The following is a 25,689-nucleotide window of genomic DNA, read 5'->3' as shown; positions in this document are numbered from 1 at the left end:
GTTACTATTAATACCTTCTTCAGCTAGTTTCAAAGAAAGAGTGAATATATGTCGACTGACATGATTCATTCCCTTGCTTGATGATGCTAGTTTGGGGGAATATTCCTTCCAATTCTCTACAAGCTCTTTAAGAAGAGCAACACAAGCTTCTAGATTCTCTTTATAGAGATTGTCCCAGTGCTTCCAGCAATCTACGTGTTCGGTCACATACAGATTGCGATTAATGTAGCTTCCTTGGCTAAACCAGGATTTCCTGAAACAACCGATTCAAACTGTTACTTAATACCTTGTTGATGAGCTAATTTAAAAGAAAAAGTGAACTTTAATCCGTTCCATAACATGATTCGTAAGAATTAAAAATATTTAAACAAGTTAAACCTATCTAGATATTTAAATTATGGATACTAATTATTACAAATAATATTTTTATAGTTCTGATATTATTCAAATGACCCTTATAAATAAAATCAAATGATATTATTTAGTAAAGTAACGTTTTATTCAATTATGTAATAACCCTTATAAATAACGTTTTATTCAATTATGTAATAACCCTTATAAATAAAACGTTACTTTACTAAATCTACTTCTGAATTAATATACCAAATCTACTTCCTAATTAATAAAAGGGGATGTGTATATAAGATAAGTTGTGAATATGTAGCCGACAAGCAAACCCAAAAAAGAAATAACCACGTTGGGGAGTCAAGTCACTTTCCTCGAGAATGATTTTGATCATGTCTCCAAAGGTGTTTCAGTCCTCTATCAACTATGTTCAATGATAATGAAGAAAGAGTAGGCGTAGTAACATCATTATAACAACAGAATAAAATCTAAAATTAAAATTTTAAAAGGCAACATATATGCATATGCAGATAACTACTAATTCAAAATTTGTAGAATAATATATGATAAAATAATAATGAAATAATTATAGAAAATGTTCAGAAAACAAATAAAAATAAATAATGATACAAAATATTAAATCAATGTGAAAATTATCAAATATTTGCATCACTATTTCCAAAATCATTTACATAATGCGTTAAGGGATACAAAATTCATTTGCATCAATATGTAGAATAAGTGACACAATTCATTTTTCTTTAGTGACGTATCAAGGTGTGTATAGAAAGTTATAGTGATGATGGATCAAAGATATAGAAGCATTGATAATTAAGTAGAGGAAATAAAAATATCATATGCATCAAATAACACATACATTCACACGAAGGCTTGTATGGTACAAATTGTTGCACTCAAACCTCCCATCAAAGCCACAAATAAGACACATTACAATGTCACTCACCGAAATATTCATATTTTCTTTTTATATGATTTGGGTCCCTTTTTTCCCTTTCTCCTTTTGTCCTGGTCCAAAGATTCTTCACCTCTTCGATAGATTGAAAAATCAAAATCAAGCGTGAAGCTCGTGAAGTTGGCTTCTCACTGACCCATAGGCCTTCATAGCACCAGCTCTCAACACAAACTGATGGTAAAATGCTGCAATGGCTGCACCCACAAATGGACCGACCCAGAATATCCACTGTAATTGAAAAAAAAAAATTACTCATTAATAAGTTGATCTAAGGACTAAGGAGCAAAAACGTGTATTAGATGGTGAAAATAAGAACCTGATCATCCCAAGCCTTTTTATTGTTATAGATGACGGCAGCTCCAAAACTCCTAGCTGGATTAATTCCGGTGCCAGTAATTGGGATAGTAGCTAAATGAACCATGAACACGGAAAATCCAATAGGCAATGGTGCTAATACCTTCAATTCATTAATGTCATACAAAATAAATCAATCTTCGTCATTAACAATGATATAGACATTTGAATTTGAATGAACTACATAGGTACCAATATTACTAAAAATAGACAAAGAATCAAGTAATGACCATGTGCATAACAGAAAGATTTGGTTTTGTAAAAAATCATATATACATGAAAGTACATATATCATGGAAAATGTATGAACATATACACATGGGTCGTTGTGAAAATGCAGAATAGATTTGGACCATTTACATACAAAGACATGTGATGAAGAGACGTGGAGCACAAATAGGGTATGTCGTTATAACGTGTAAAAAGACATTTGGTACCAAAGACAGATACAAGAACTTGAGTGAAAAATAATTGGACACCCTTTCGTCGTTTATCTCATAGAAGAAGATAGACGCTACACTTATCTGGTCCGTATTATTTTCGTTAGGGCCAAAATGGCTAGACGACATCGTTATCAGTATTAAAATAATAAATGCGTTATATAGCTGGCACTAGATTTTGATTCGATACGTACTTTAATCCATTATTTTTCGACACCGAAATCAAAAAATCTATCCTGATTTATCTTCCAGTTTTGATTTCTGTAATCACCACTAGTACTACATTTTGTTAAAAATAAAGGAAACAAAAAGAAAACAATCAAATCTATGTACTACTTTTATCTTTAGCTAGGTTTTTGATACTTTTGAATGTTAATTCATGTGATCGAGGCTTGTAGCATAGTTTAAAATTACTTACAGGAATGTGAGAGTCACGGGCATTTCGCTTAGGGTCGGTAGCGGAGAAGACGGTATAGACGAGGACAAAAGTGCCGATAATCTCAGCCCCAACACCAACACCAACATTGTATCCGTCGGAAAGCATGTTGGCTCCACCACCATAGCGGTTGAAATAAGTCGACTGGAACAATTTCACCAAACCAACTCCGCAAGTGGCTCCGAGACATTGAGCCACCATATAAGACACAGCTCTCACCAATGATACCTTGCTAGCCAGGAATAACCCAAACGTCACCGCGGGGTTAATGTGTCCACCTATATATACACATACATATGATTAGTAATTTTATATAACCAGCTGATCAAGTTGAGGTAAAAATTTACATTTGTAGAAATATCAACATTTTGTATCAACAATCATTTGACTACTATAGTTGGTTCAGTTAGTATTTTGAAAATATTACTTCTTTCTTATTATGACTCAGGAGCCCCAAGTTACGAAGCATTTGCATTTAGCTATGCTAATCAATAAAACTCATTAATATGGTTAAGGAGAGAGAGAGATAGACCAGAGATTCCGGCAGTGCAGTAGACGAGGATGAAGATCATGCCACCAAAGGCCCAAGAGATGCCGAGGAGGCCGACGCTAGCACAAGCTCCGCCACCTGCTTTGGCATCAGTCTGGCTCTTGAAGCCGATGACTGTCAAAACGGTAACGTAAAGAAAGAGGAAAGTAGCTATGAACTCAGCTATGACTGCTCTGTAGAAGGACCACTTCTTGAGCTCCCTCGCCTCGAACATCTTCACAGGCGGTGGGTCTAAGTAGTCCTTTCCGGAGAACGACTCATCCTCAATCGACTCCTCATCCTTGGTCATTGTTTCAGACTTAGCCTTCACAGACTCAGAGAGAGAGAGAGAGAGAGAGAGAGAGAGAGAGAGAGACTAGTTAGAAGATTTGGATGGTGTGCAAAGACGATGGTGAGTGGTAGTATTTATGGAAAGATGTGGCTTAAGGGTTTTTCCTCTTTTGCCTTCAGGTTTTTTCTTTTAAAAAAAAAACATTTATCGTAAAATAAGGGAACACTACAGATGTGTATGATAGTGTCTATGAAGTACTTTTTTGTTGTCTAAAGAATATGCTTCCAATTTATTTCTATTTGGTTATCTTTTAAATAATTTAATTTGTTCAAAAATTAAATTATGACTAAATCTAAAACGAATACAAGGCTCTGAAATGTCTTTTATTTAGAGCTTTATATCTATCGCCCTTTCTTTAACGAACTATTACTGCTAATCCCGTTACACCCTAGGGTTTAAGTTCAGATAGAAGATAATATATTTTATGCCAGCTCAATGCTAACATGGTCTAAGGCATTCTAGGCCAGTTATATCTAGGTTTTGCGTATTATATTTAAAAGACCAAATAATGCAAAAGTAAAAGAACTTTTATTGCAAAAATAACAGTGAATTAAGCCAAAACAGTTAGTGATCATGATTTGTAGTCTAATGATTTGTACTATGTTATCATTATGTCATCACTCAGATTTAAACCTGGCAGTCGTAGTTAATAAAAACTACTTAACAAATGCTTCTATATGAGAACTATGAAGAAATGCTTGAGCGTGATATAATTCAACGATCATTAGATTTTAAGAAAATTTTTCTTAATCCCAACATTTCAAACGTTTCATATGTGAAACTCACATCCAAGGTATACAATACGAAGGAATGTCAAATATAGGCTTAGGGAACGAGAATTACGATATGAAAGAAAGAATGGAGAATGGTTTCAGAATGGAAAATGGGAAATCATATCATTGGATACAAATCTTCCAATTTTACTTCGAAGTGATAAAATTGAATCTTTCTTGGATAAACGACCGACCTCCATAAAAATCAAATAGGGTCCACGTGGTGTGCGTGGAAGACCCATATCTACAACTTTATACGTAGCTAGCTAGGTCCATCCATGGCCGAGTACGATTGGACACAAAGATAAATACAACCTGACATTTGAAGCGAAGCATTTGGCGGATTTGCCAACTTCTACAACAGATGATGTATCTATCACCAAATAATACCCAAAAAAAATGTCTCACGTAATAATCAACCCGACGACCAAAATTTGAAAATTATTTGCTTCATCAGTTATGTTACTAATTTGATTTAGAGACACGACCGTTCATAAAGGTATCACGGGTATATTGATAGCAATTTTTTTTTGACATGACATTTTTATTGTCTTTCTGCTAAACACCTCGAGAAAAACATAGCTTTCATTTATTGTTCTCCAGAGAATTATACTATAGCTTACCCTCAAAATGGCTTATACAAACATTCGATCAAGTAATTAATGCAAGGGAAATATATGAATCAGTGAATCTTCATTCTCTCACGGGAACTTCTTAGCAGGATGGACAACCACACGGTTAGTACACTTCTATGTTGTCACCGATGGAGACACGTGGCGAGATTTGTGGATCGTGATAGCCGCTTGCGGCTGGGGTCGGAATGTACATTGTCTTTTTGGATAAAGGTTCAGTGGTTCACCAAATTTCATTGGATTAGTCACAACTTTGAAATCTCCCAGTTGTCCACGTCAAGTTTTTCGCTGAAATTTCTTTCCTCTAGTTTGTTTGTTTCTCATTATTTAGATGTAAGTCTTGACCATTCAAGCGACATCGATTTAAAGTTTTTTTGTTTGGGATTTAAGGATGGTCTCCTATTATTTCAAAGTTGTGATAAGTATTTAGTGTCGACTATATTGAATAACTAATATTCGTTTTTGAATTTGGAAGTTGTGATTTTTTTATTTTTTTTGAAAATTTCTTTGGCTACTTATTTTTGTTAATTGCAATTATAGAAACAATAGAATAGTCGTGAGTATTATACACGTAGACGGCATTTTTTTTTTTTACAGCCTAAGGATTGTCAATCATGATTTAAACATGATTTTAATCCTAATTAATTTCAAACTACAGCCCAACTGCAGTTTGTAGATATTTGTAGGCAAATAGTCTGAATGGTTGTTAATATATGATGGAATAACTGAATTTAGAAAATTCCGACAAAAACAGACAAAAAGATATATGTGATGGGATAATGATGATGACGGGATGATGGTGATTGCGGTGGTATGATGTTGATGATGGATGATATGTTGAATGGTGATAGTATGTATGAATGTATGATACTATGATGATGTATGGTGATGGACTGATGGTATATATAATGATAGTATAACAATAATAATGGTGATGATGCTGGTATATACGATGGTAATGATGTGTATATATATAATGATGAAAAACTTAACAAATTTAAGTTGATCTTTATGAACCATTTCAATAATATAAGAAATTAGACATAAGAGTCAACTACAAACTATATATATGTATACGGCAAATTTGATTCTAGATGTTTTTGCAATGTGATTTTAACTCCTTATTTCTTAATTTTTTTTCTTAACAGCTGCAGTCATTGATTAATGAGCAATGTGATACTCATAATTAACTCCTTTTTCTTAATTATAATTCATAAACCTAATGTTACAACTTACAGTGGGATGAGCTACGTATTGGTGGGTTATATTCTCTTCGTTAAAAAAACGTGTGAGATCTTATTACATAAAATATGATTATTATCTTGACTAGTATAGACGAATATTTCAATGTCCAGTGGGCAATTTGATCGGTTGAACCGGCCGGTTTGTTGTTAAATTCATCGCCGTTTCGGTTTGGTAAAGAAATAAAAAGTTAGCAAGAAGCAGAAAAAGCACGGCGAACGGAGGAGACAATGCAGAGCAGCACACCGTTGGGGACGACGGCGGTTTCACCAGTTTCAATCAAACACAACAACTCTTATGGCCGCTTCGTTTCCTCTTCAGGAGTTAGGAGACGCCACTCTTCGTCTCTCTTTCTCCTCTCGCCTAGTGTTACTATTTCTCATGCTCCTTCCAAAATCAGATCAGGTATTGACCTCTGTTTTTTTTTTCAAGCCTTGATGAGCTCACTGATATGGGTATTAGACATAGTTCTAGATTAATATTGAGTTAGATCGAGTTTCCAATTCCTCCTAACCACACCCACTAATCAATTAAGTTAATCGTCCCCAGATAAATTCAATTAGAGGCTTTGTGGTTTACCAAATCTGATTGTTGAAAGATTGAAACTTTAACCTATCTTCAAACGAAACAGTTGAGTATAGCCTATCAATTTATTTGCATGTTTGCTTTAGGAAACTTAAAGTCTTAAACTTTGCGTGATTTGAGCTAATCAACTGTGGTATTGTGTAATTCATAAACTTGAGACCTCTTGTCACAGTTAGTCTTTGATGGAATAGATCTAAAGTTTACTGCTTTCATGAGGGGTGTTGAGTTTTTATGGTGAATTTGTATCAGTGGATGATGAATTTGTTATTTTTGATGTTTATATATAGGAGGAGTGTGCAATGCAAGTCAAATAGTTGATCTATTTCCAGCGGTTACACCTGAAATCGTTGTTCGGGAAGCAAGATTGGAAGACAGTTGGGAAGTGGCAGAGACTCACTGCAGTTCCTTCTTCCCGGGATATTCGTTTCCTCTTGATGTTGTTCTTAGAGTAGATAGGTTAATGGCTATGATAATGGGATTTTCTGTTCCACCAGGGTGCCGGAGGACTTGTTTAGTCGCTGTGATAGGTAGTTCTGCAGATGAAGCCATCTGCTTTGGAAGTGAAGATTTCAAAATTGGAGCTTTTGATGCAAAGATCAGCTTAAACAAAGGTTATGTTGCTGGAATCTTGACTGTGGATACTGTGGCAGATTACCTTCCAAGGAAAGGACCTCTCCGCCAGAGAAGGTTCGCTTTCTGTCTCATGTTTTATTTCTGGGGCTGAGCACTGTGCCTCTCTGTTCGTAAGACTAAGGACCAAGTGTTAGGTTTCAGGATCCTTAGCGGCTCTTGTCATTATTTGTTTTGTTTAGATTGTGTTGTTGCTCCACACTGTAATCCTTTGATTTGATGGTGTGTTACTAATTCAAAGTCAGGACGGGGATCGCTTACATATCAAATGTGGCTGTTCGAGAGAATTTCCGGCGCAAAGGAATAGCCAAGAGACTCGTATGGAAAGCAGAGGCTTTAGCCAAGAACTGGGGATGTAGAGCTATCGGCCTTCACTGTGATCTCAACAACTTAGGAGCCACAAAGCTTTACAAAGATCAAGGTTTCAGATGCATCAAGATCCCTGAAGGATCGACTTGGCCACAACCAAAGACATCTCCGGACACCAGGTTTAACTTCATGATGAAGCTCGTGAACAAAAACAACAACAATACACAAGCTCTTGAACAGTTTCGGTAAATCCGACAGAAAAAGGAAAGTTGAATACCGTTTGCTGATAATAGCTCTGATTATGTAAATATGTTATTTGAGCCTGTGGCCTGCACTTGTTTGTCTCGCAGTCTTGTATAAATCCTACTGTCTATAATATTTCAACCAACTACGTTTTGTAACTAAGGTTTTGTAGCGTCAGCAACTTTTTGCTGATCCGGTGAAGCATGTTTTTAAACATCAAGGCATTAGCTAGACTTGATCTACCAATGTAAAAAGACAAACGATTGAAAAATCGTATTCAAGATGCATAGTTTGAACGTGAAAAGTATTATGAAACTCAAGATTAATATATTTCAAACCAACATGAAAGTCAAATAGATCTCTTACTCTGAGAGAATCCTTAATTTAAATCAAACCAAGCTATAGCATAAACATTTCACCAGACTTTACCTTTCGCAACCCCTCATTTTTATATCTGGTGAATCATGTCTCAAACCTCCATTTTATGAACTCCTTTCTCTAAGACAGCGAGTTTGATGATATCGAGCGATTCTACCAAGTCATCACATAGTAGATGAGGGTCTGGAATCACCGTTGTATCGACAGCTAGATTGATGATAATCTTGTTTACGTAGCTTACGAAATGGATAATAAGAGCCTTGCTCAACAAGAAACATAAACAACATGTTAGTTAATTACAAATCACCAAAGTTTTCAAGGATTTATAAACATATGGTATGGCATATGATTTAGCTACTTACTTGTGGTCCACCCGTTGCGCTTGCGGTGACATAAGACATGGGATGGCCAAAAAAACTTACTTCTTCGTCTGGACCGATCACATTTGAAAATGTCAATGTTGTGTGATCAAATAATCTCTTCACAATTGGTTCGATTATCTGCATTAACGAATGTACACATGTTTTTCTTAATAAAGATTCTCATTAACAGTTTTATAAAAAATTTATAGATTAGTTAACAGAGATGTTATATTTTACCTTTTTCCCGAATATTATCAAGGCAAATTTGATGAGTCCATAATAAAACAGTGACTCCATGGAGATCTTTTTCATATCCATTGTAGCTTTGGCTCGGCGGATGTATTCCAACGGATCATCCTCAGATCGTATCCACAAAGGAAACATAACAAAGCCTACAAAGTTTCCCCATCTACACTTTGAACCCTTTGCCATCATATTAGCGAGATCCTGCATTCTCACATGTTATCAACCTTTTTGCATTCCAATTTACTAAAACAGTAAAAAGTGAAAATGGTGGTTACGCTGATTTTACCTCGATCTTTGTATCTGGTCTTAAATTTACGACTACTGTACCACGTAGACGAATTTTGTCTAATGATATTTTCTTCTCGACCACCATATCTTCATCTTTTTATTTTTATTTTTATTAATAAGATATTAGAACCGCAAATAACAGTAATGTACTAATGTTTATATTTTCAGTAATAGAGTGGGGAAGAATTTGACGTTACCAAATTTTTTGCTCAAATATCTTGAGAGGCCTGCTTGTGTCATTCCAAGAAGTACATCATTTACTTTCTACACAAAGAAAAACATGAATTTCAAATTTCTTAATATAAGAATGTGTGGTCAATATATAGAAGAGTGACAATAATCATTAATATGTCTACCATATTCATTGTATTCTTCACCAACTTGACATCATCAAGGCTTATCATCCGATGTATAATCTTTGTAGATCGAATTCTGTCTCCCGGTTTACCAATGAGAGGAGTTTTTGTATCTCGCAAAAAGCATAATGTAAGAAAACACTTGAACATTGCAATAAGAGTTGTGAAAATGATTCTTATCATTAACCAAAACCTCTCAACCAACCACCAATTCCTACGATTGGAATCAACATGTTGTTTTGTAGCCGCAGTAGTAGGAAGAGCCTCCGGGTCTGATAGTTTACGTGAACTAGCGAGTAGAAGAGACATTAGAGACATTCCATCACCCAGTGAATGATGTAGTTTTCCTATACACAAAGATTCTGCATCTGATGTCTTTATATTCAGTATATGAAATTCCCATAAAGGTTTGGAAATGTCCATTGGAGTATTTGCTAGGTTCGAAGTATAGTCTTCAATAAATTGATCAGGATTTTCAATGTTGGAATAATCAAGATCTGGAACAATAACATGATCTTCTACTCGTACACTAACAGGGATCCAAAACGCTTTTCCATTTTTCTTCATCTCCTGGAACGTAACATTGATTTAATGATTTAAGAAAATTTTATACAAAATATTCGAGTTTGCTATCGATCGAAATAATAATCACTATCAAAGTAAGAGTATCATATAATTAGGTATTCTAATAATTTTTTTATTATGATTATGACATTCTTAAATTTCCCTTGTACGTATGTTTTTATATGTAACAAATGAGGCATAAATATATGTATGTTTACCACTTTGCTAGAGAAGCGAGGGAGATTGATCCATGTCTTCGTGATACCTTCTACAATGGCGGTTGGGTTGCATCTAGTTTGAAGCCCTAAAGTTAAAACAATGACGCAGTAGAGACCCGGTGTAGCGAACAGCTGTGAAACCGGGCTAAGCGGCTCCGTTGGTGCTGTCTCTTGCTCATTTCTCGCCATGTCTATTCCCTTTGTCAAAGTTATTATACAGTCTTTCCTTCAGCCACGCTTGGTGAGTAGTTCTTATACTAGTGTTTTTTTTTTGCTACTTCTAATCTCTCTCTTGATTAAACACGTATTGAAATGATAAGATATCATTTTCACAACTCATAAACCTCCCAACTTTGTCATTTTTATGACTTTATGTCTTTATTATATTATTTTCTTCTCTTTCTAATATCCCATTTATTGCGTTACTATTTTGGATATATCTAACGAGTTATGCATTTAGCATTAGGAGTTAAGAGTTTATTTAGTTTATAATTTACTTAAATTCGTTTTCTTTGATCTATCACGAGTAAGTGATGTTTCTATTGTCCCTACTGTATTTGTGAGTCTCAGGCATTTACTTTTCTAGTCAGAGACCAACGTCTTAGACCTTACGTGGGATTGGATTTGTGAAACAAAGTGTAGTTGTAAAGCTTATGTACTTTTCCGGAAAACAGCAAATCGACCGTCCAATTTTTAATTGTAAGGGACAATTATATCTTCCTAACATATGTAGCTCATTTTTTGGGGTTTTAATATTTTTTTTTTCGGAGATGTGTAGGTTAGATCTATACTGACGAAATATATATGCCAAATGGAAAGGATAAGAACAAAAAAAATAGAAAAAAAAAAACACTAGAGAAGATAATAGATCAAACGAGCGAGTGACATTAGAGATTTTGTTGGGAACATTACATATTTTTTTATTAAATTTTAGGTACGGATTATTTAAGAACTATATAGACATTTGATAGTCAAAAATTAGATTGTAATCCCAATTACATCATTTTTTTTAACAAAGATAACAAAAAAAAAAGTTGAAAACGAAACTATTTGTGAGATACTGTATATGATGGATAGAGTAATATGTTAAAAAGATTAGTTTAAATGGTTCTCATGGTCCTGCTAACATAAAAAATGAAATAATTTATAGCACACATGGCACAATGTACGAATCAACCTTCATTATACAGAGCCTACACACATGGCACAATGTACGAATCAACCTTCATTATACAGAGCCTACACAATTTTTGTATGGTAGAAAAATTAAAACACGAATTGATTGCATAGTAAACAAAACCTTCAGAGTCTCGTCCTCCGGGGAACTTTGGTTTTAAGTACACTCGGTTCCTTATTGGTTTAGCTCTCTGTTGGTTTGGGTTCCTCACCTACATAGTTGGTTCAACTCTTAATTCAATTTGGCTAGAATTAATTATTTTTTAATAGCTGGAAATGCTTGTAAAACATCTTACTATATTTTTAAAATTCATCTTACATTTTCATGGCTAATTTATGATATATAAACTTTTTTAAAATTTATAAATTGAGGTCATTGGATTAGTGAAAGCATCTGCCTTGGCCCTCCATATTTATTACAAAAACTTTTGGGTCCCTGTTTCCATAAAATCATTTATATACACTGTCTTTTTCCTCCAAATTATACGTAAATCTATGTTTTTTTTTTCTTTTCTTTGTTCTAATTGTTTTCATCACTTTTCATTGTATCTAAATTTTTCTGTAGCGATTTTTTTTTTCTTTCGAGGTATTTTACTTCTTAAGCTTAAATTATACATGATCTTTGTTATAATTAGGTGTGCCGAAAACTACAATACACTCGATAGAACTAATAACATCAAAATATTATGTACACACTGGTCTTAATAAAATATACTAATTATTTTAATAATATATATACCATCTAAGTCATCTACGGATAGATATTTTGTAAAAGAAACCAACAATTTTTTCGACTGTGCTTAGCAAGAAAGGAATGGAATGGATTTACGTGGGAAAAACTGTATTTTTTGGTGTTTGAAATAAAAATATAAAAAAAAAACATTAATCTTGCAAAAGTTTATAAAGAAAGATACCATTACATTACTACATTTCACAACATTTTATCTTCTGAACATATTATATCTGGTTATACATGTCTCAAACCTCCATTTTACGATCTCCTTTCTCCAAGGCAGCATGTTTGATGACATTGAGCGCCTCTACCAAGTCATCACACAGTATATGAGGGTCTGGAATCACTGTTGTGTCGACTGCTAGATTGATGATAATCTTGTCTACGTACCTCACGAAATGAATAATAAGAGCCTTGTTCAACAACAAACATAAAACAAGTGTTCGTTAATTTCATAAGATTTTTCTGTGATTTCTAAATAGATTAACTGAGCATAATTTAGCTATGAGAATAATTAGCTACACTTGTGATCCACCCAATGCGCTTGCTGTGACGTACGACATTGGATGACCAAAAAAACTTGTTTCTTCGTCTGGACCCACCACATTTGAAAATGCCAATGTTGTGTGATCAAATATTCTCCTAACAAGAGTTTCTACTACCTGTTACTAACAATATATGGGTAAGCATTTTTTTTTTTGGGATACCTTAGTTAACAGTGATTTTTATATTATTACCTTTTCTCCGAACATTTTCATGGCTAATTTGATGCCTTGGTAGCAAAGAAGTGATTCCAAGGAGAGTTTTTTTAACATCCATAGTAGATTTGGCTCGTCGGATGTATTCTAATGGATCATCCTCAGATCTTACCCATATAGGAAACATAACAAGACCTACGAAGTTTCCCCATCTACTTTTTGAACCCTTTGCCATCATAGTTGCGAGATCCTGCAATTTTCATATCTAGTGAATATATATAGGGATACCTTATGGTTTTTCTTTTAGTATTAAAAATATTGCTTTGTAAGATAAAAGTGAAAATGATTGATTAGAGTGAGCTTACCTCGATCTTTGCAGTTTCTCTTAGATTTACAATTACTGTACCCCGAAGACGGATTTTTTCTAGTAGCTTTTTCTTTTCGACCACCATATCTTCATCTAGTTTTTAAAATTATCATAATTTGAAATTGCGGTCAGTGATATATTACAAATTTATAATAAATGTATACATAAGTCTCTAATGTTATGACATGTCTATGACTTTTAGTAGCTCCTTTGTATATATAAAAAAAAAAGTTGCTAAACAACATTTTAATCTATATTACAACAATTTTCTCAACGCCATTAGACAATAGACACAAGTGTATTTTTACGTTTCTTTTTCACTATGTAATTTTTTTTCTAAACATAAATTATATTAGAACAGGTGTTAAAAAATATATATATTGTATTAGAACTATATTTAGCAAAATTAAGGTCAGTGTAATATTCACTAGTAGAAAGAGAAATAATTTGAAATTACCATATTTATTGCTCAAATATCTTGAGAGACCTGCTTGTGTCATTCCAAGTAGAACATCATTGATTTTCTACACACAAAAACACACACACAAATTATTATTTTCTTAATATAAGAAAACCAAACAAATGATCAATATAAAGAAAAGAAAACAAAAAGACTAACATAAAGAAACGACTATATAAATATTAAATATGCGAACCATTTCCATGGTGTTCTTCACCATCTTGACGTCATGAAGGCTTATAAACCTCTGGATAATCTTTCTAGATAGAATTTTTTCTCTCTTTTTACCGGTGAGAGGGGTTAGACTATCCCGCATAAAACATAGTGTAAGAATATACTTGAACAATTCAACAACAGTTGTGAAAATGACTCTTATCATAAACCAAAATCTCCTAACCAACCACCAATCCTTATCATTGGAATCAGCATGTTTTCCTGTAGCAGCGGTTGTAGGAAGTGCCTCCGGGTTTGATGTTTTTCGTGAAATAGCAAGCAGAAGAGACATAAGAGACATCCCATCGCCGAGTGAATGATGCAGTTTTCCTATACACAAAGATTCTGCATTTGATGTCTTTATATTCAGTATATGAAATTCCCATAAAGGTTTGGAAATGTCCATTGGAGTATTAGCTATGTTCGAAGTATAGTCTTCAATAAATTGATCAGGATTTTCAATATTTGAATAATCAATATCTGGAACAATAACATGATCTTCTACTCGATACGTAGCAGGAACCCAAACCGCTTTTCCATTTTTCTTCATCTCCTAATACAATGTATGCTCAAAAAATTAGTATAATGTATTTACATATTAATATATTTATGTTGTTAAAAAAAAAGAACTATCATTATCGATAACAATTATGATGATGATGCGATTATGAAATTTTCCTTGCAATTTTTTATGTGTAACAAATAAGGAAAGTAAATATATAAATATGTTTACCAATTTGCAAGAGAAACGGGGAAACTTAATCCATGTGCGCTTGATACCTTCAACAATGGAAGATGGGTTGCACCTAGTTTGAAACCCTAGAGTAAATATTATGATGCAGTAGAGAGTCGGCGATACGAACAACTGTGAAATCGGGCTAAGTGGCTCCACGGCTGATGTTGTCTCTTGCTCTTCTCTCGTCGTATCTTTTTCCATTTTCATAGACATTTTGATTATTCTTCAAAACTTACCTTTAGCGACATTTTCCTCTTATACTACTGTTTTTTTTGTTCCCTGTTACCAATTTGATTCAATGCGTTGAACTTGACAGTACACTGTCTTATTATTGTGACTTTGCGTACGTCTTTTTTTTTTAAAAAAAATATATCATCTGATTTCGCATTTACTGCAGTAATTTGGATAAAGGAGATCAAACGCGTTAGCTAGCTTTTTAAAATTTATATCACGAGTAAGTGATGGTTTCATTGTCCCTACTAGCCGTTAAACTATTGTAATTTGACTCTTTTTTTCTTTTCCATCTAGGTCTATTGAAAAGTTGATGAACTTCTCTAGAAAAGAGTAAATCGCACATATTTATATCTTCCTTACTTAGTTACGTATGCATGGTAGGATGTCTTCAGTTTTGTTTTTTTTCGCACATATCAAAGAAAATGGCTACGTTTTTTATTTTAAATCTGGAGGTATTCTTAGTTAATTTCCGCCATTTAAAGTAAAGCATGAGAGGAATATAACCCTTGTGCTGTGTTCGTCTGAGACGTGTTTTGATAGGTTGTACATCCAGTATGCATTCACACATTAAAAATATACAGTTCTGAAATTATGGTATCGAAAACGCAGTTCTGAAATTAAAAATAAATATTCAGTATGCATTCACATTTTTGTACTCATAAATCAATAGGAAATATGTATGTACTTTCTTCTTTCAATATATACAACGTTTTAACATTTTATACGCGATGTAATAAATTGCAAAAGTTATTATAATTTTGCAATTTGTTGTATTGCAGCTTATAATCAAAAATTACATTGACATATTCAAGCAAACAATCTTTTCTATACATTAAAAAAGACATTTAAATATCGTAAATATGTTTGAAATGGATGGATTAATATTTTTTTGAGTAAAAGTTAGTGTAAATGGTTCGTTGGCCATGCGTATAACAACTAAATAATTTCTAACAGACATGTCAACATTCATTAGATGGAGCCTACAACAATTTTTTATGGTATAACTTCAAAACAGAAATTGATTGTCTCGTCCTCCAGAGACTTTTTGGTTTAACTCAAGCTCAACCACGATACCTGACTCCTCATTTACTCGGTCCATTAAATGGTTAGGTTTCTGTTGGTTTGGGTTCCTCACCTACATATTTCGTTCAACACATTCAATTTGGCTATCATTAGTTTTAATAGGTATGAACCTTTTCATATACTTATAAAATGGAACTTTCTAAACTTAATAAATATGAAGACATAAAATATGTTATTACTGTATATGTCAATCAATAGACATAATTCTTTCACATTTGATAAGCTTTACATTTCTATCTGAACTTTTAAATTATAAGCATCCTCGTCAGATTATTCTAATTTATACTAGTAGATACACCTAACTTCTTTTATAAATTATAACGAACTAAATTAATAAGTAGTAACTCTTTATTTCAACATTTACTGTGAATTTTACCCCCCCCCCCCCAAAAAAAAACATATAGTGTGAACATATTTATTACACTAAAATATACTGTACGAGTTTTTGTCTTTTGTGGTCATGCGAGAGACAAAATACTATCAATATCATAAATATTGTTAGCGCATAGCGGTGCCAAAAACTACAAAAACTTTCATACAACTAAAAAATCAAAATATTATGAAAATAGTAAAAATACTGCTGATCTTAACATTATAGATATTTTTCAAGAAACCAACAAGATTTTACGTTTGTGTCGAGCAAAATGAAACTGCAGAAACTGATTCCTTGGTGTGTGAAACAAAACTTCAAATATTATAAAAAAACGTTAGTTAATTCCCAACATCTTCAGAATATACAATTTCACATCAATAAATAAAAACCATACAACTTCGTTTTTCTATGATGAGATACATATCTCAAACCTCCATTTTATGAACTCCTTTCTCCATGGCAGCAAGTTTGATGATATCGAGGGATTCTACCAAATCATCACATAGTAGATGAGGGTCTGGAATCACTGTTGTATCTACAGCTAGATTGATAACAATCTTGTTTACGTAACTTACATAATGGATAATAGGAGCCTTGTTCAACAAGAAACATAAACTACTGTTAGTTAGTTACTTCGATCAAAGTTTTCTGTGATTTCCAAATAAAAATATTTAATTGATATACAATTAAGACATGATTAGCAATTACTTACTTGCGGTCCACCTAATGCGCTTGCTGCGACATAAGACATCGGATGGCCAAAAAACCTTATTTCTTCGTCTGGTCCCAACACATTTGAAAATGTCAATGTTGTATGATCAAATATCCTCTTAATAAGAGTTTCTGCTGCCTGTTAATTAATAATAATTTTTCAATTATTCTTTTTCAGTATAGTACATGAATATATAATTATGGACCACTATAAACATATAAAAAAAGTTATGGATAACTAGTTGATAATGATTTAATAATTTACCTGCTCTCCAAATATTTTCATGGTGAATTTGATGAGTCCATAACAAAGAAGTGATTCCGTGGAGAGTTTTTTAATATCCATAATAGATTTGGCTCGTCGGACGTATTCCAACGAATCATCTTCAGATCTTATCCACGACGGAAACATAACAACGCCTACGAAGTTTCCCCATCTACACTTTGAACCTTTTACCATCATATTAGCAAGTTCCTACAATAGTACATATACATATGGTATGAACCTCTTGTATTCTAATTTACTAAAAATGACAATGATAGTTAGTTACACTGATTTACCTCGCTTTTTGTGTCTGCTCTTAAATTTATGAATACTGTACCACGAAGAAGCATTTTTTCTAAGATTTTTTTCTTCTGGACCACCGTATCTTCATGATTAAAATTGAAATTTTTATTTAATCAAACATTACAATGATAGTGCAGTCATACAATATATGAAACTACAATGCATGTATGATACAAAGGTTAAATATGTAATCATATCTTCTCATTTTTTATGCAATCCTAAAAATACGTTTCACATCCATGGCTCATCAAAAATTGGTTCAAGCAAATCAAGATCAAATTAGAAAGAAGTTTCTAGAAGACAATTAATTTATGGATATATTAAAAAAATGTCTAGATACAGAAAATCAATTTCTATCGATGATGATTGATAAAATAATAAAATTAATTTTTAATTAATTTATGTAATTAATTTGATTTTGTTTTGTATTTATGTTGATGATTGTAATTTGAGCCTATATAAGCTCATTTCTCTATTCATTGTAAATAGATATATAGATATTTAGAATATAAAGAGAGAGCTTTCTCACTTTTAAAGTTTATGTTTTGTTTTGCTTTAAAAACAATCAAAACAGTTTTAAATCATAGTATTTAGTGTGAGTTTTCGAAACAGCTGAAATTAAAGTAGATAATAGAGAATATATAACTAATTTTAATAAAAACTACACACATAAGTATTTTTTTAAAATGTTAAAATACAAATCTAAACTCTCTCAAGTGATGATAACTAATTGTTATAAGAAAGATAATTATATTTAACGAATTTGGTTTTAAGGCCACTGCATCTTTTTTGTTTTTTGTTGGGCAAAAGGCCACTGCATCTTTATTTATTTTTTTCACCTGTCTTTTCATCTAATTAACACACAATTACACCAGGAAAGAATTTGACATTACCAGATTTTTTCTTCAAATATCTTGAGAGACCTGCCTGTGTCATCGCAAGAAGAACATCATTTACTTTCTACAAAAGAAACAAAAAAAAATGACTAACATAAATAAACATCAGTATATAAATCTTAAATATGCCAACCATTTTCATTGTGTTCTTCACCAACTTGACATCATCAAAACTTATTATCCGATGGATAACCTTTCTTGATCCAACACTGTCTCCAGTTTTACCCACGAGAGGAGTTTTAGTGTCCCGCATAAAACATAGTGTAAGCAAATATTTGAACATTTCAATAACAATTGTGAATATGACTCTTAACATGAACCAAAATCTTCCAACCAACCACCAACCCTTATCATTGGAATCAACATGTCTTTTGGTAGCCGCCGTAGTAGGAAAAGCGTCAGGGTCTGATGTTTTTCGTGAACTAGCTAATAAAAGAGACATAAGAGACATCCCATCGCCAAGTGAATGATGAAATTTTCCTATAGCCAATGATTCTGCATTTGACGTCTTTATATTAAGCAAATGAAGTTCCCATAAAGGTCGGGACATATCCATTGGAATATTAGCTATGTTCGAAGTATAGTCTTCTAAAAATTGATCAGGATTTTCAATGTTGGAGTAATCAAGATCTGGAACAATAACATGATCTTCTACTCGAACACTAACAGGGATCCAAAACGCTTTTCCATTTTTCTTCATCTCCTGAAACATTAATTCATGCATGATCAAAGAAATGGTTATACATAGCCAAAAAAATATTCAGATATAAACTGGTATATAGTGCATATTGATATCCATAAAAACCAATATTTTCTATTAAATAAACAATCACTGTCCATCAAACTAAAATGATTGTATATAAATGAAAAGTAATAGTAGATGTTCAAGTCTAGTTTATTAAGTATTACTAATTTAATTATGATTATGACACTCTAAAGATTCCCTTTTTGACGTTCTTACATGTAGATATTAAGTAAGCAAAATATATGTGTCTACCACTTTGCTAGAGAATCGAGGGAGCTTGATCCATGTGTTCTTGGCACCTTCAACAATGGAGGATTGGTTGCATCTAGTTTCAAACCCTAAAGTGAAAATAATGAAGCAATAGAGACTCGGCGAAACAAACAACCGTGAAACCGGGCTAAGCGGCTCTATCGCTGTTGTCTCGTGCTCCTCTCTCGCCATCTCGTTTCCTTTTTCAATAGTAGATTTTTAATTTATTCTACAACCTTGCCTTTTGCCACACTTGGTTCTTTTATACTACTGTTTGTTTTTTTGCCTCTACTATTCTTCTTGATTAAATCTTGTTGGGACCTTTGCGTCCATACACTTTGCTATCGTGACTTTGCTTATGTTTTTTTTATGTGTATAAACTTATAACTATTATCACGTTTCGCATTTATTGGACGGGAACATTATCATATCGCACGACAGCTAAGTGATATTTTTTTCTTCTCTTATATGTCTAATTTCGCATTTATTAGACAGGAAAAATAGTTGCATTCAATGAGATTATACAACCTAAGCCGCAGTTTCTTTATTCATTTTCTTTATTTGTATAACTTGTAATCTCCAGTCAGATCAATCCGAAACCGAAACTTGATTTAGTGAAATCTTATCAAACGGTACAATACTACAGCATTTTAAGTTTTATTAGTGAACTGAATTGTGCGATTTATTTGATAAGATTTCACTAAAATCAAGTTTCGGTTTGATTTGAATGAGCAAATAAATGTACCAATTTCAGGTTCCGGTTCAAAAACTTCAAGTCGGTTATTATCCTGATTACTCCAGAGTCCGGCCATATATATCTAGAGAAAACAAGGTAAATACTTCTCTAAACTACTAAGGTTAAAAAACTCATCGGTATAAGGACTACGTATCTTCAAACTCACTCACTTAGTGCATTGTTTAAAGTAGTGGTTCCGGAAAGGAAATTTGCTAAAGCTACAACAAAAGATAAGGCATGAAAATCGAGGAAATGCAACAAAAAGCTACACTACTACATCTTCTCCGTTTGGTAATCTGCCAATGTGTATGCGTTAATTTCTTCACTTCTCTGCTTTTTTCTCCCCTGTAGCTTCCGGGGACCTGAACCAACACACAGAAAAAGAAACTCAGATAAGTGATGTCTTTAATAGGTTGTGAGAAGAGATGTAACAACTCACTTAAATCTTTGAGAGCCTTATCGACTGGATGGATTATCATCGTCTTAACCTGTTCAAGCAAAGAGACATGAAACCAAAAAATAATTAACATTTAGAGAAGAGGTGGAAACTTTGCTCAAAACAGACACAAAAGAAGACAACAGATATACCGCTAACTTGTCTTCTTTTGCAAAATGATTTGGTGGAAGTATAGACGATACTGTTTTGTCAAACGTTAAAACTCGATGACATTTTCAGGTGAGACAAAGTCAACCGCTACCTTTGTGCAAGAGTGCAAGAAACAAGAGAACTATAATGATCAATCTAAATGTTATGCGTGTGCTGAGAAACCATTATGCGCATGCTGAGAAATAATTATGCGTATGCTGAGAAACCATCAGACGAATGAACAGATTTGTAACAGAGAAATGCATTTTGAACACAAGATAAGAAATCATATGGATACTAACCACATCAGACATGTTGCAATGGAGCTTAGTAACAGAATCTCCACTACGGCCAAGTTCTTGCGCAAATCAATAAGCGACATACGTCTTTGGTCCAATGTCTCGCTTCAAGCATTCTTTGGGAAGTTTGACAGCCAGATTCAAAGGTCCATTAACCGGGTGTGTGTAATGCTTCAAAGGCAAACTGCATACGAACTCCTCAGCATGACGTGGCAAGTTTTCATGGAAGGTCTTAGATGGAGGCAGATCTTTCAGTTTTAGAGCTTGTGGCCACCCCATTCGATCATATTGACCTTCTGTGTATCCAGTATAAAACTCATGAAGATTAATTTGTCCCTCCATCCAGAAAAGGTTAAACCCTGTATCAAAACAACGTGCATATATATTCACTTTAATGAGAAAAACGTAGAACAATGAGTAAAAAAGATTCTGAAACGTCAACCCAAACGTCAAAACAACTCAAATTAACTATACACGAAAAAAATGATTTTTAAGCAAGTAGAGAGTCATTATAATTTACAGAGGAAAAAACTGACCTCAGAGAAGTCGATACAATCAACAATCAACAACATCAATAACCTTCAGTGTTCCATGCTTGGCTTGGCTTTTCTAGCGGCAGACATCATTGGTTCCCAGCTTAAACCAGGTGTAGCTTCAAGCACATTTCTCACAACCACAGGCTCGCCTTTATCCCAACGATGCTGAAAATGCTTCAAATTATCTTGGAGAATATAGATAATTTGTCTTCTGAACCTTCTCGACAAGCAGCTTTCAGCAAATTACAGCTGTCCTTGTCATAGTTGGAACAAGGGAATCTGTCCAAAACCATTTCAGGAATATTCAAAAGGTTGTCAGCTTCAGCAGTTTCTTCTACTTTTTGTTGACCAAATCAGATACCCAACCATGAGGAAGTATGCGTTTTAAAACTAAATCCCTAGCACCACAATAACAAGTAATGATTCCATCTTTCACTTGCTTTCCACATAGATGAAACCCTCTGTTTCTCAAATACTTTAAAACGATGGTGTAGATTTTACATTTTTAGAAATACAAAATACAAGAGATCCAATAAAAACAAAAATACATTCACAGACACAGATTCAATAATAGCACTGCTTTGCTCCACAATTGGAAGTACATATTATTCTCAACAAAAAGCTTTTTATACCCAAACTTCATACCATATTTACCACAGATTACATGAAACACTGAAACAAGACCAACTTACAAAACCATGAAATCACCAACTTAAATTCACATTTTTCTCCCCCTTACCTGCATTTTTTTTTTTTTTTACTTTCTTTACAGAGAACAATTACTCCAAAATGTTTTGATTATTTTGTTCACCTTGGCTTTGGTTGAGATGCAAATGATAACAAAGGCTGGATCAGTCTATGATGATGCGATGTGGCCTGAGATCGGTGTAGCATCTCAACCATTGATGGGGTTTGGTAATATGCCTGGACAAAGCTTGAACCGTCTCCTGATTCTCCCCTTGCTGTTGCTCTTTGCCATGAGTGTGAACTAAGTCCAGAAAGAATGTAAGCTCTTCCCGACACCTCGTAGACATGCCTACTTGCCATTCTTTCTTGCATTTCCTTTAGCTCTCTGTCCAAAGAGACACAAAACCCGTCACCCGATTTTGCTGAGACTGTCTCTGCTAAAGCCAGTCTGAAGTTCTGGATCACGGTGACACCTGCGGCTAAATCTTCACCCTCTGCTAAAGCTCTCGCCTTTACCATTGCCTCCGCAGCTAGAAATCTGTTTCTTTGCCTGTCCACTTCAATGGACACAGAAACTTCTTGACCAAAGGTATTTGGTCTCTGAATCTTAAGCACATGACTTTGGAGGGTCACAATGTCTTTTGTCAGAAGATCTTTGTAGACACATCTCATTTTCAGAAGTGGTGTCTCGTTTCCATCTTTTTGAGCTGGGATGTTGATTGAAATCAAGAAATCCCGCTCTTCATCAGCGTAAAGATCACCAATATCAACACATCCTGACTTACCATCACCATTAACTTGGCTCTGGTAACTCCCAGCTTTTATCGAGCTGAGATGAACATCTGAGCACATACCATCGATTTCTAACCGTAGCTCCTGTACTGCAACGCTTAAAAGTCCACCAATGCACTGTGCAAGAGCATCTTGGATCACAGATTCGCTCTCAATGAAAGAGAAAGTTCCCCCAGAGGTTTCAGAAACAGAATGCATCAGTGAAGCATCGTGATCTGATCCAAAACCAAAAGAATGAACCGGGATCTGGAACCGCTTGCTTTCACAGCCGTGCATAGACAACGGGAGCAACAACTTGTAGTTTGGATCAGCTTGGTTCATGGTATAGGTGTCTCGTCCATCAGACAAAAGGATAATGCTAGCAACAGGATTGTTATCTCTTCTATCTTCCATCACCTTGACACCTTTCCTAAGCCCTTCAGCGATGTTGGTCCCCCCGTTTGCAACCAATGAGTTTACAGCTTGAAGGGCTCGGTGCCTTCCAGCATCAGACATCTTAGTCAAAGGAAAAAGACGACGAGCAGTAGAAGAGAAAGCAATAACCGAGAGCCTATCATTTGAACCAAGGTTCTGAATCACAAAACCCATTGCTCGTTTGAGTAGAGCCAGTTTAGTTCCAGCCATGCTACCACTAATGTCAAGGATAGTGACAAGATCAACTGGAGCTCGGGGATACCGAGATATCTGGTTGTTGAGGGAGTTGGCATTTCCAGTGACCATGGCAGCAGCTCTAAGATGCACCAATACAGCAAACTTCTCACGAGATTCAGCTCGTGGTACAGCGGAAACCTCGGGATATATTTTCAAGTCCATCATTCTTACAGGATGATTGCTCTCCAAAGCATCATCACTATAGCTCTTCCCAGAAAACACAAGCTGCTGCTCTAACCGTTCATCATCATCAAACATAGACGGCTCAGGAGCAAGAACTCGTCCTTGATTCATAACTCCACGAGGTCTAGGTAAGCGGTGGACAAGGCTAATAGCTGCATCATTGTTAAAAGGTCGAGCAAAAAGATAAGGAAGATCAAAACTTGGGTGCTGCATTGGGATCTCCTTCCACTTTGCACGGCACACAGGGCAAACTTGGTTTCCGTGTTTCACATTCGAAGCAATGCAGTGAAAATGAAACGAATGCGAGCACTCCGCTGTGAAAATCGCATGTCCTCCTCCTTCTTTCATCTTATTCAAGCATATAGAACATGTCTGCTCACCAAAAAGAGTAAGCAAAAAGTGTCAGTCCATGTTTTAGAAGTTTAACAAGTTCATTAGCTAATAAAAGGAAATAAACAAATAATCCAATCACAGTACTCAGTTCTAAGACAAGTATCAAAGAAACAAACTACTACAGTACTTCAAGTAGCAAGATATAGAGAAAGAAACAATTTTTAACTCTATTGGCAGCTACAAACAGGAGGATCATTGTAAAGATCATGGATTTCTCTTAGATTCAACGGGCTTGAGATCTATGAGTGCAATAAGTAACAATAGAGTTGAAAGGTATCAAATTTAACATACTATTTTCATAAAGTAACAATACCAATAACAAGAACCAACACTATAACTAGTAACAAGAAGAAGACAAAATCATCATATCCAAAGTCAACTCAATATCACTAAACAAGATTGAGAGAGTGGGTATCGTAAAAATCAAACCTTTGAAGATTTAGAGCTGTTTCTGGACAATTTAAGACCGTGAGAGGAAGGTGTTGGAGTCATAGGCCAGTTAAGAGGAGAGAGCAGAACAACATCAGATAATCTCTCTATAGAGTTTAAAGCAGGAGGTGGTGAATCCTCTAGGGTTCTTGGGAGGTACGTGCAGAGATTCAAACCCAAAGCCAGTTTCATTTTCCTCCATTTAGTTCCCATTTCTTCGGATTATGTAACCTAGAAACTAAGTCAAGAGTCCAAAGCAAAATCAAGAATACACACCAAAAACGTAGAGCAATAGAGACTTTCAAGTGTTGAAATTAACAAGAGAAGTGTTTCTCAGTGGAAGTGTTAAGTGTGGTGACGAGAGAGAGTGTGAAGAAGAAGAAGAAGAAGAAGAGATTGAGGAGGAGGAAGGCTTTGAGATTCGCAACTATTTTGACCTTTGTTTTGGGTCTTTGTTAATAAATCCAGAAAATAGTATTAAAAAGGAAAAGTGAATCTACAAAGTTAATTAATGCTTCTGCTTTTTTCCCAATTTTAAATCATTTATGTTTTTTGTCAAAAAGAAAAACAAAATCGTCTAAGTATTTTGGAAAAGCTCTTTTTCTAATTGTCAATACCACGGTGATTTTTTTTGTTTCTAATCTAAACTAATAAAAAGTAAATAAAAGCTATAAATTTATTAATGCGTCCAACTAAGCTTTAAAACCACTGATAGCGATTAGATATCTCAATAACTAATATTTTTAAAAATCTCCAAAATTTTCTATATTAAGAATTTTTTTAAACAACCTATAAGGATTTGACATGTTATTCATTAACATTTTTTAAATTTCCAGAATTTTTTAGAAAAAAAAAAAATTTTAAATTTATGGAAATAAAGAACTATATACAATATCCTAC

The 25,689-nt window shown here is 34.1% G+C and overlaps 5 protein-coding genes, 2 long non-coding RNA genes and 1 pseudogene across 14 annotated transcripts; 2 read left to right on the top strand and 6 right to left on the bottom strand.

Annotated features, from left to right (window-relative positions):
- Positions 1-1,176: 1,176 nt before the first annotated feature.
- Positions 1,177-3,655, bottom strand: LOC109124403 (putative aquaporin PIP2-6). The gene is made up of 4 exons (XM_010518934.2): positions 3,081-3,655; positions 2,531-2,826; positions 1,635-1,775; positions 1,177-1,546 (listed from the first exon to the last, which is right to left on the bottom strand). The coding sequence occupies exons 1-4, from the start codon at positions 3,385-3,387 to the stop codon at positions 1,418-1,420; spliced, it is 873 nt and encodes a 290-aa protein (XP_010517236.1). The 5' UTR covers positions 3,388-3,655; the 3' UTR covers positions 1,177-1,417.
- On the top strand, positions 2,293-3,665 carry LOC147942960 (uncharacterized). The gene is made up of 2 exons (XR_015559436.1): positions 2,293-2,883; positions 2,997-3,665. It is a non-coding gene; the product is annotated as an uncharacterized LOC147942960 (long non-coding RNA).
- A 2,261-nt stretch (positions 3,666-5,926) lies between these two features.
- On the top strand, positions 5,927-8,063 carry LOC104792714 (GCN5-related N-acetyltransferase 4, chloroplastic). 2 transcript variants are annotated; one of them, XM_010518933.2, is made up of 3 exons: positions 5,927-6,481; positions 6,949-7,348; positions 7,537-8,063. In XM_010518933.2, exons 1-3 carry the CDS (start codon positions 6,307-6,309, stop codon positions 7,847-7,849), a joined length of 888 nt encoding a protein of 295 aa, XP_010517235.1. In that variant the 5' UTR covers positions 5,927-6,306; the 3' UTR covers positions 7,850-8,063. The 2 variants fall into 2 exon arrangements, with proteins under 2 accessions (XP_010517235.1, XP_019102532.1); XM_019246987.2 differs by having other exon boundaries at positions 7,533-8,063.
- Positions 8,064-8,133: 70 nt separating this feature from the next.
- On the bottom strand, positions 8,134-10,709 carry LOC147942959 (wax ester synthase/diacylglycerol acyltransferase 3-like). Its single transcript, XM_087453832.1, has 7 exons — positions 10,256-10,709; positions 9,474-10,043; positions 9,315-9,381; positions 9,116-9,210; positions 8,821-9,030; positions 8,584-8,721; positions 8,134-8,480 (listed from the first exon to the last, which is right to left on the bottom strand). The coding sequence occupies exons 1-7, from the start codon at positions 10,442-10,444 to the stop codon at positions 8,313-8,315; spliced, it is 1,437 nt and encodes a 478-aa protein (XP_087309958.1). The 5' UTR covers positions 10,445-10,709; the 3' UTR covers positions 8,134-8,312.
- Positions 10,710-12,301: 1,592 nt separating this feature from the next.
- LOC104699314 (wax ester synthase/diacylglycerol acyltransferase 3-like) lies at positions 12,302-14,905 on the bottom strand (annotated as a pseudogene). The gene is made up of 7 exons (XR_015559435.1): positions 14,636-14,905; positions 13,886-14,455; positions 13,687-13,753; positions 13,228-13,322; positions 12,902-13,112; positions 12,689-12,826; positions 12,302-12,577 (listed from the first exon to the last, which is right to left on the bottom strand). The product of XR_015559435.1 is annotated as a wax ester synthase/diacylglycerol acyltransferase 3-like (transcript).
- A 1,723-nt stretch (positions 14,906-16,628) lies between these two features.
- On the bottom strand, positions 16,629-19,843 carry LOC104792712 (wax ester synthase/diacylglycerol acyltransferase 3). 6 transcript variants are annotated; one of them, XM_087453819.1, is made up of 7 exons: positions 19,501-19,843; positions 18,637-19,206; positions 18,501-18,534; positions 17,601-17,689; positions 17,305-17,514; positions 17,041-17,178; positions 16,629-16,921 (listed from the first exon to the last, which is right to left on the bottom strand). In XM_087453819.1, exons 1-7 carry the CDS (start codon positions 19,687-19,689, stop codon positions 16,754-16,756), a joined length of 1,398 nt encoding a protein of 465 aa, XP_087309945.1. In that variant the 5' UTR covers positions 19,690-19,843; the 3' UTR covers positions 16,629-16,753. The 6 variants fall into 6 exon arrangements, with proteins under 6 accessions (XP_087309945.1, XP_087309946.1, XP_087309947.1 ...); XM_087453820.1 differs by having other exon boundaries at positions 16,629-16,943; positions 18,501-18,567; positions 19,501-19,769; XM_087453821.1 differs by having other exon boundaries at positions 16,629-16,943; positions 19,501-19,768.
- A 491-nt stretch (positions 19,844-20,334) lies between these two features.
- LOC147942958 (uncharacterized) lies at positions 20,335-21,933 on the bottom strand. The gene is made up of 4 exons (XR_015559434.1): positions 21,655-21,933; positions 21,122-21,477; positions 20,673-20,721; positions 20,335-20,595 (listed from the first exon to the last, which is right to left on the bottom strand). It is a non-coding gene; the product is annotated as an uncharacterized LOC147942958 (long non-coding RNA).
- A 194-nt stretch (positions 21,934-22,127) lies between these two features.
- LOC104792711 (E3 ubiquitin-protein ligase WAV3-like) lies at positions 22,128-25,302 on the bottom strand. The gene is made up of 2 exons (XM_087453830.1): positions 24,790-25,302; positions 22,128-24,339 (listed from the first exon to the last, which is right to left on the bottom strand). Exons 1-2 carry the CDS (start codon positions 25,000-25,002, stop codon positions 22,462-22,464), a joined length of 2,091 nt encoding a protein of 696 aa, XP_087309956.1. The 5' UTR covers positions 25,003-25,302; the 3' UTR covers positions 22,128-22,461.
- Between the last annotated feature and the right edge of the window lie 387 nt (positions 25,303-25,689).

Source organism: Camelina sativa, chromosome 6, assembly GCF_030686135.1.
Source record: "Camelina sativa cultivar CO46 ecotype springtype chromosome 6, ASM3068613v1".
Lineage (NCBI taxonomy): Eukaryota > Viridiplantae > Streptophyta > Magnoliopsida > Brassicales > Brassicaceae > Camelina > Camelina sativa.
This window is presented reverse-complemented; position numbering and strand designations above follow the sequence as displayed.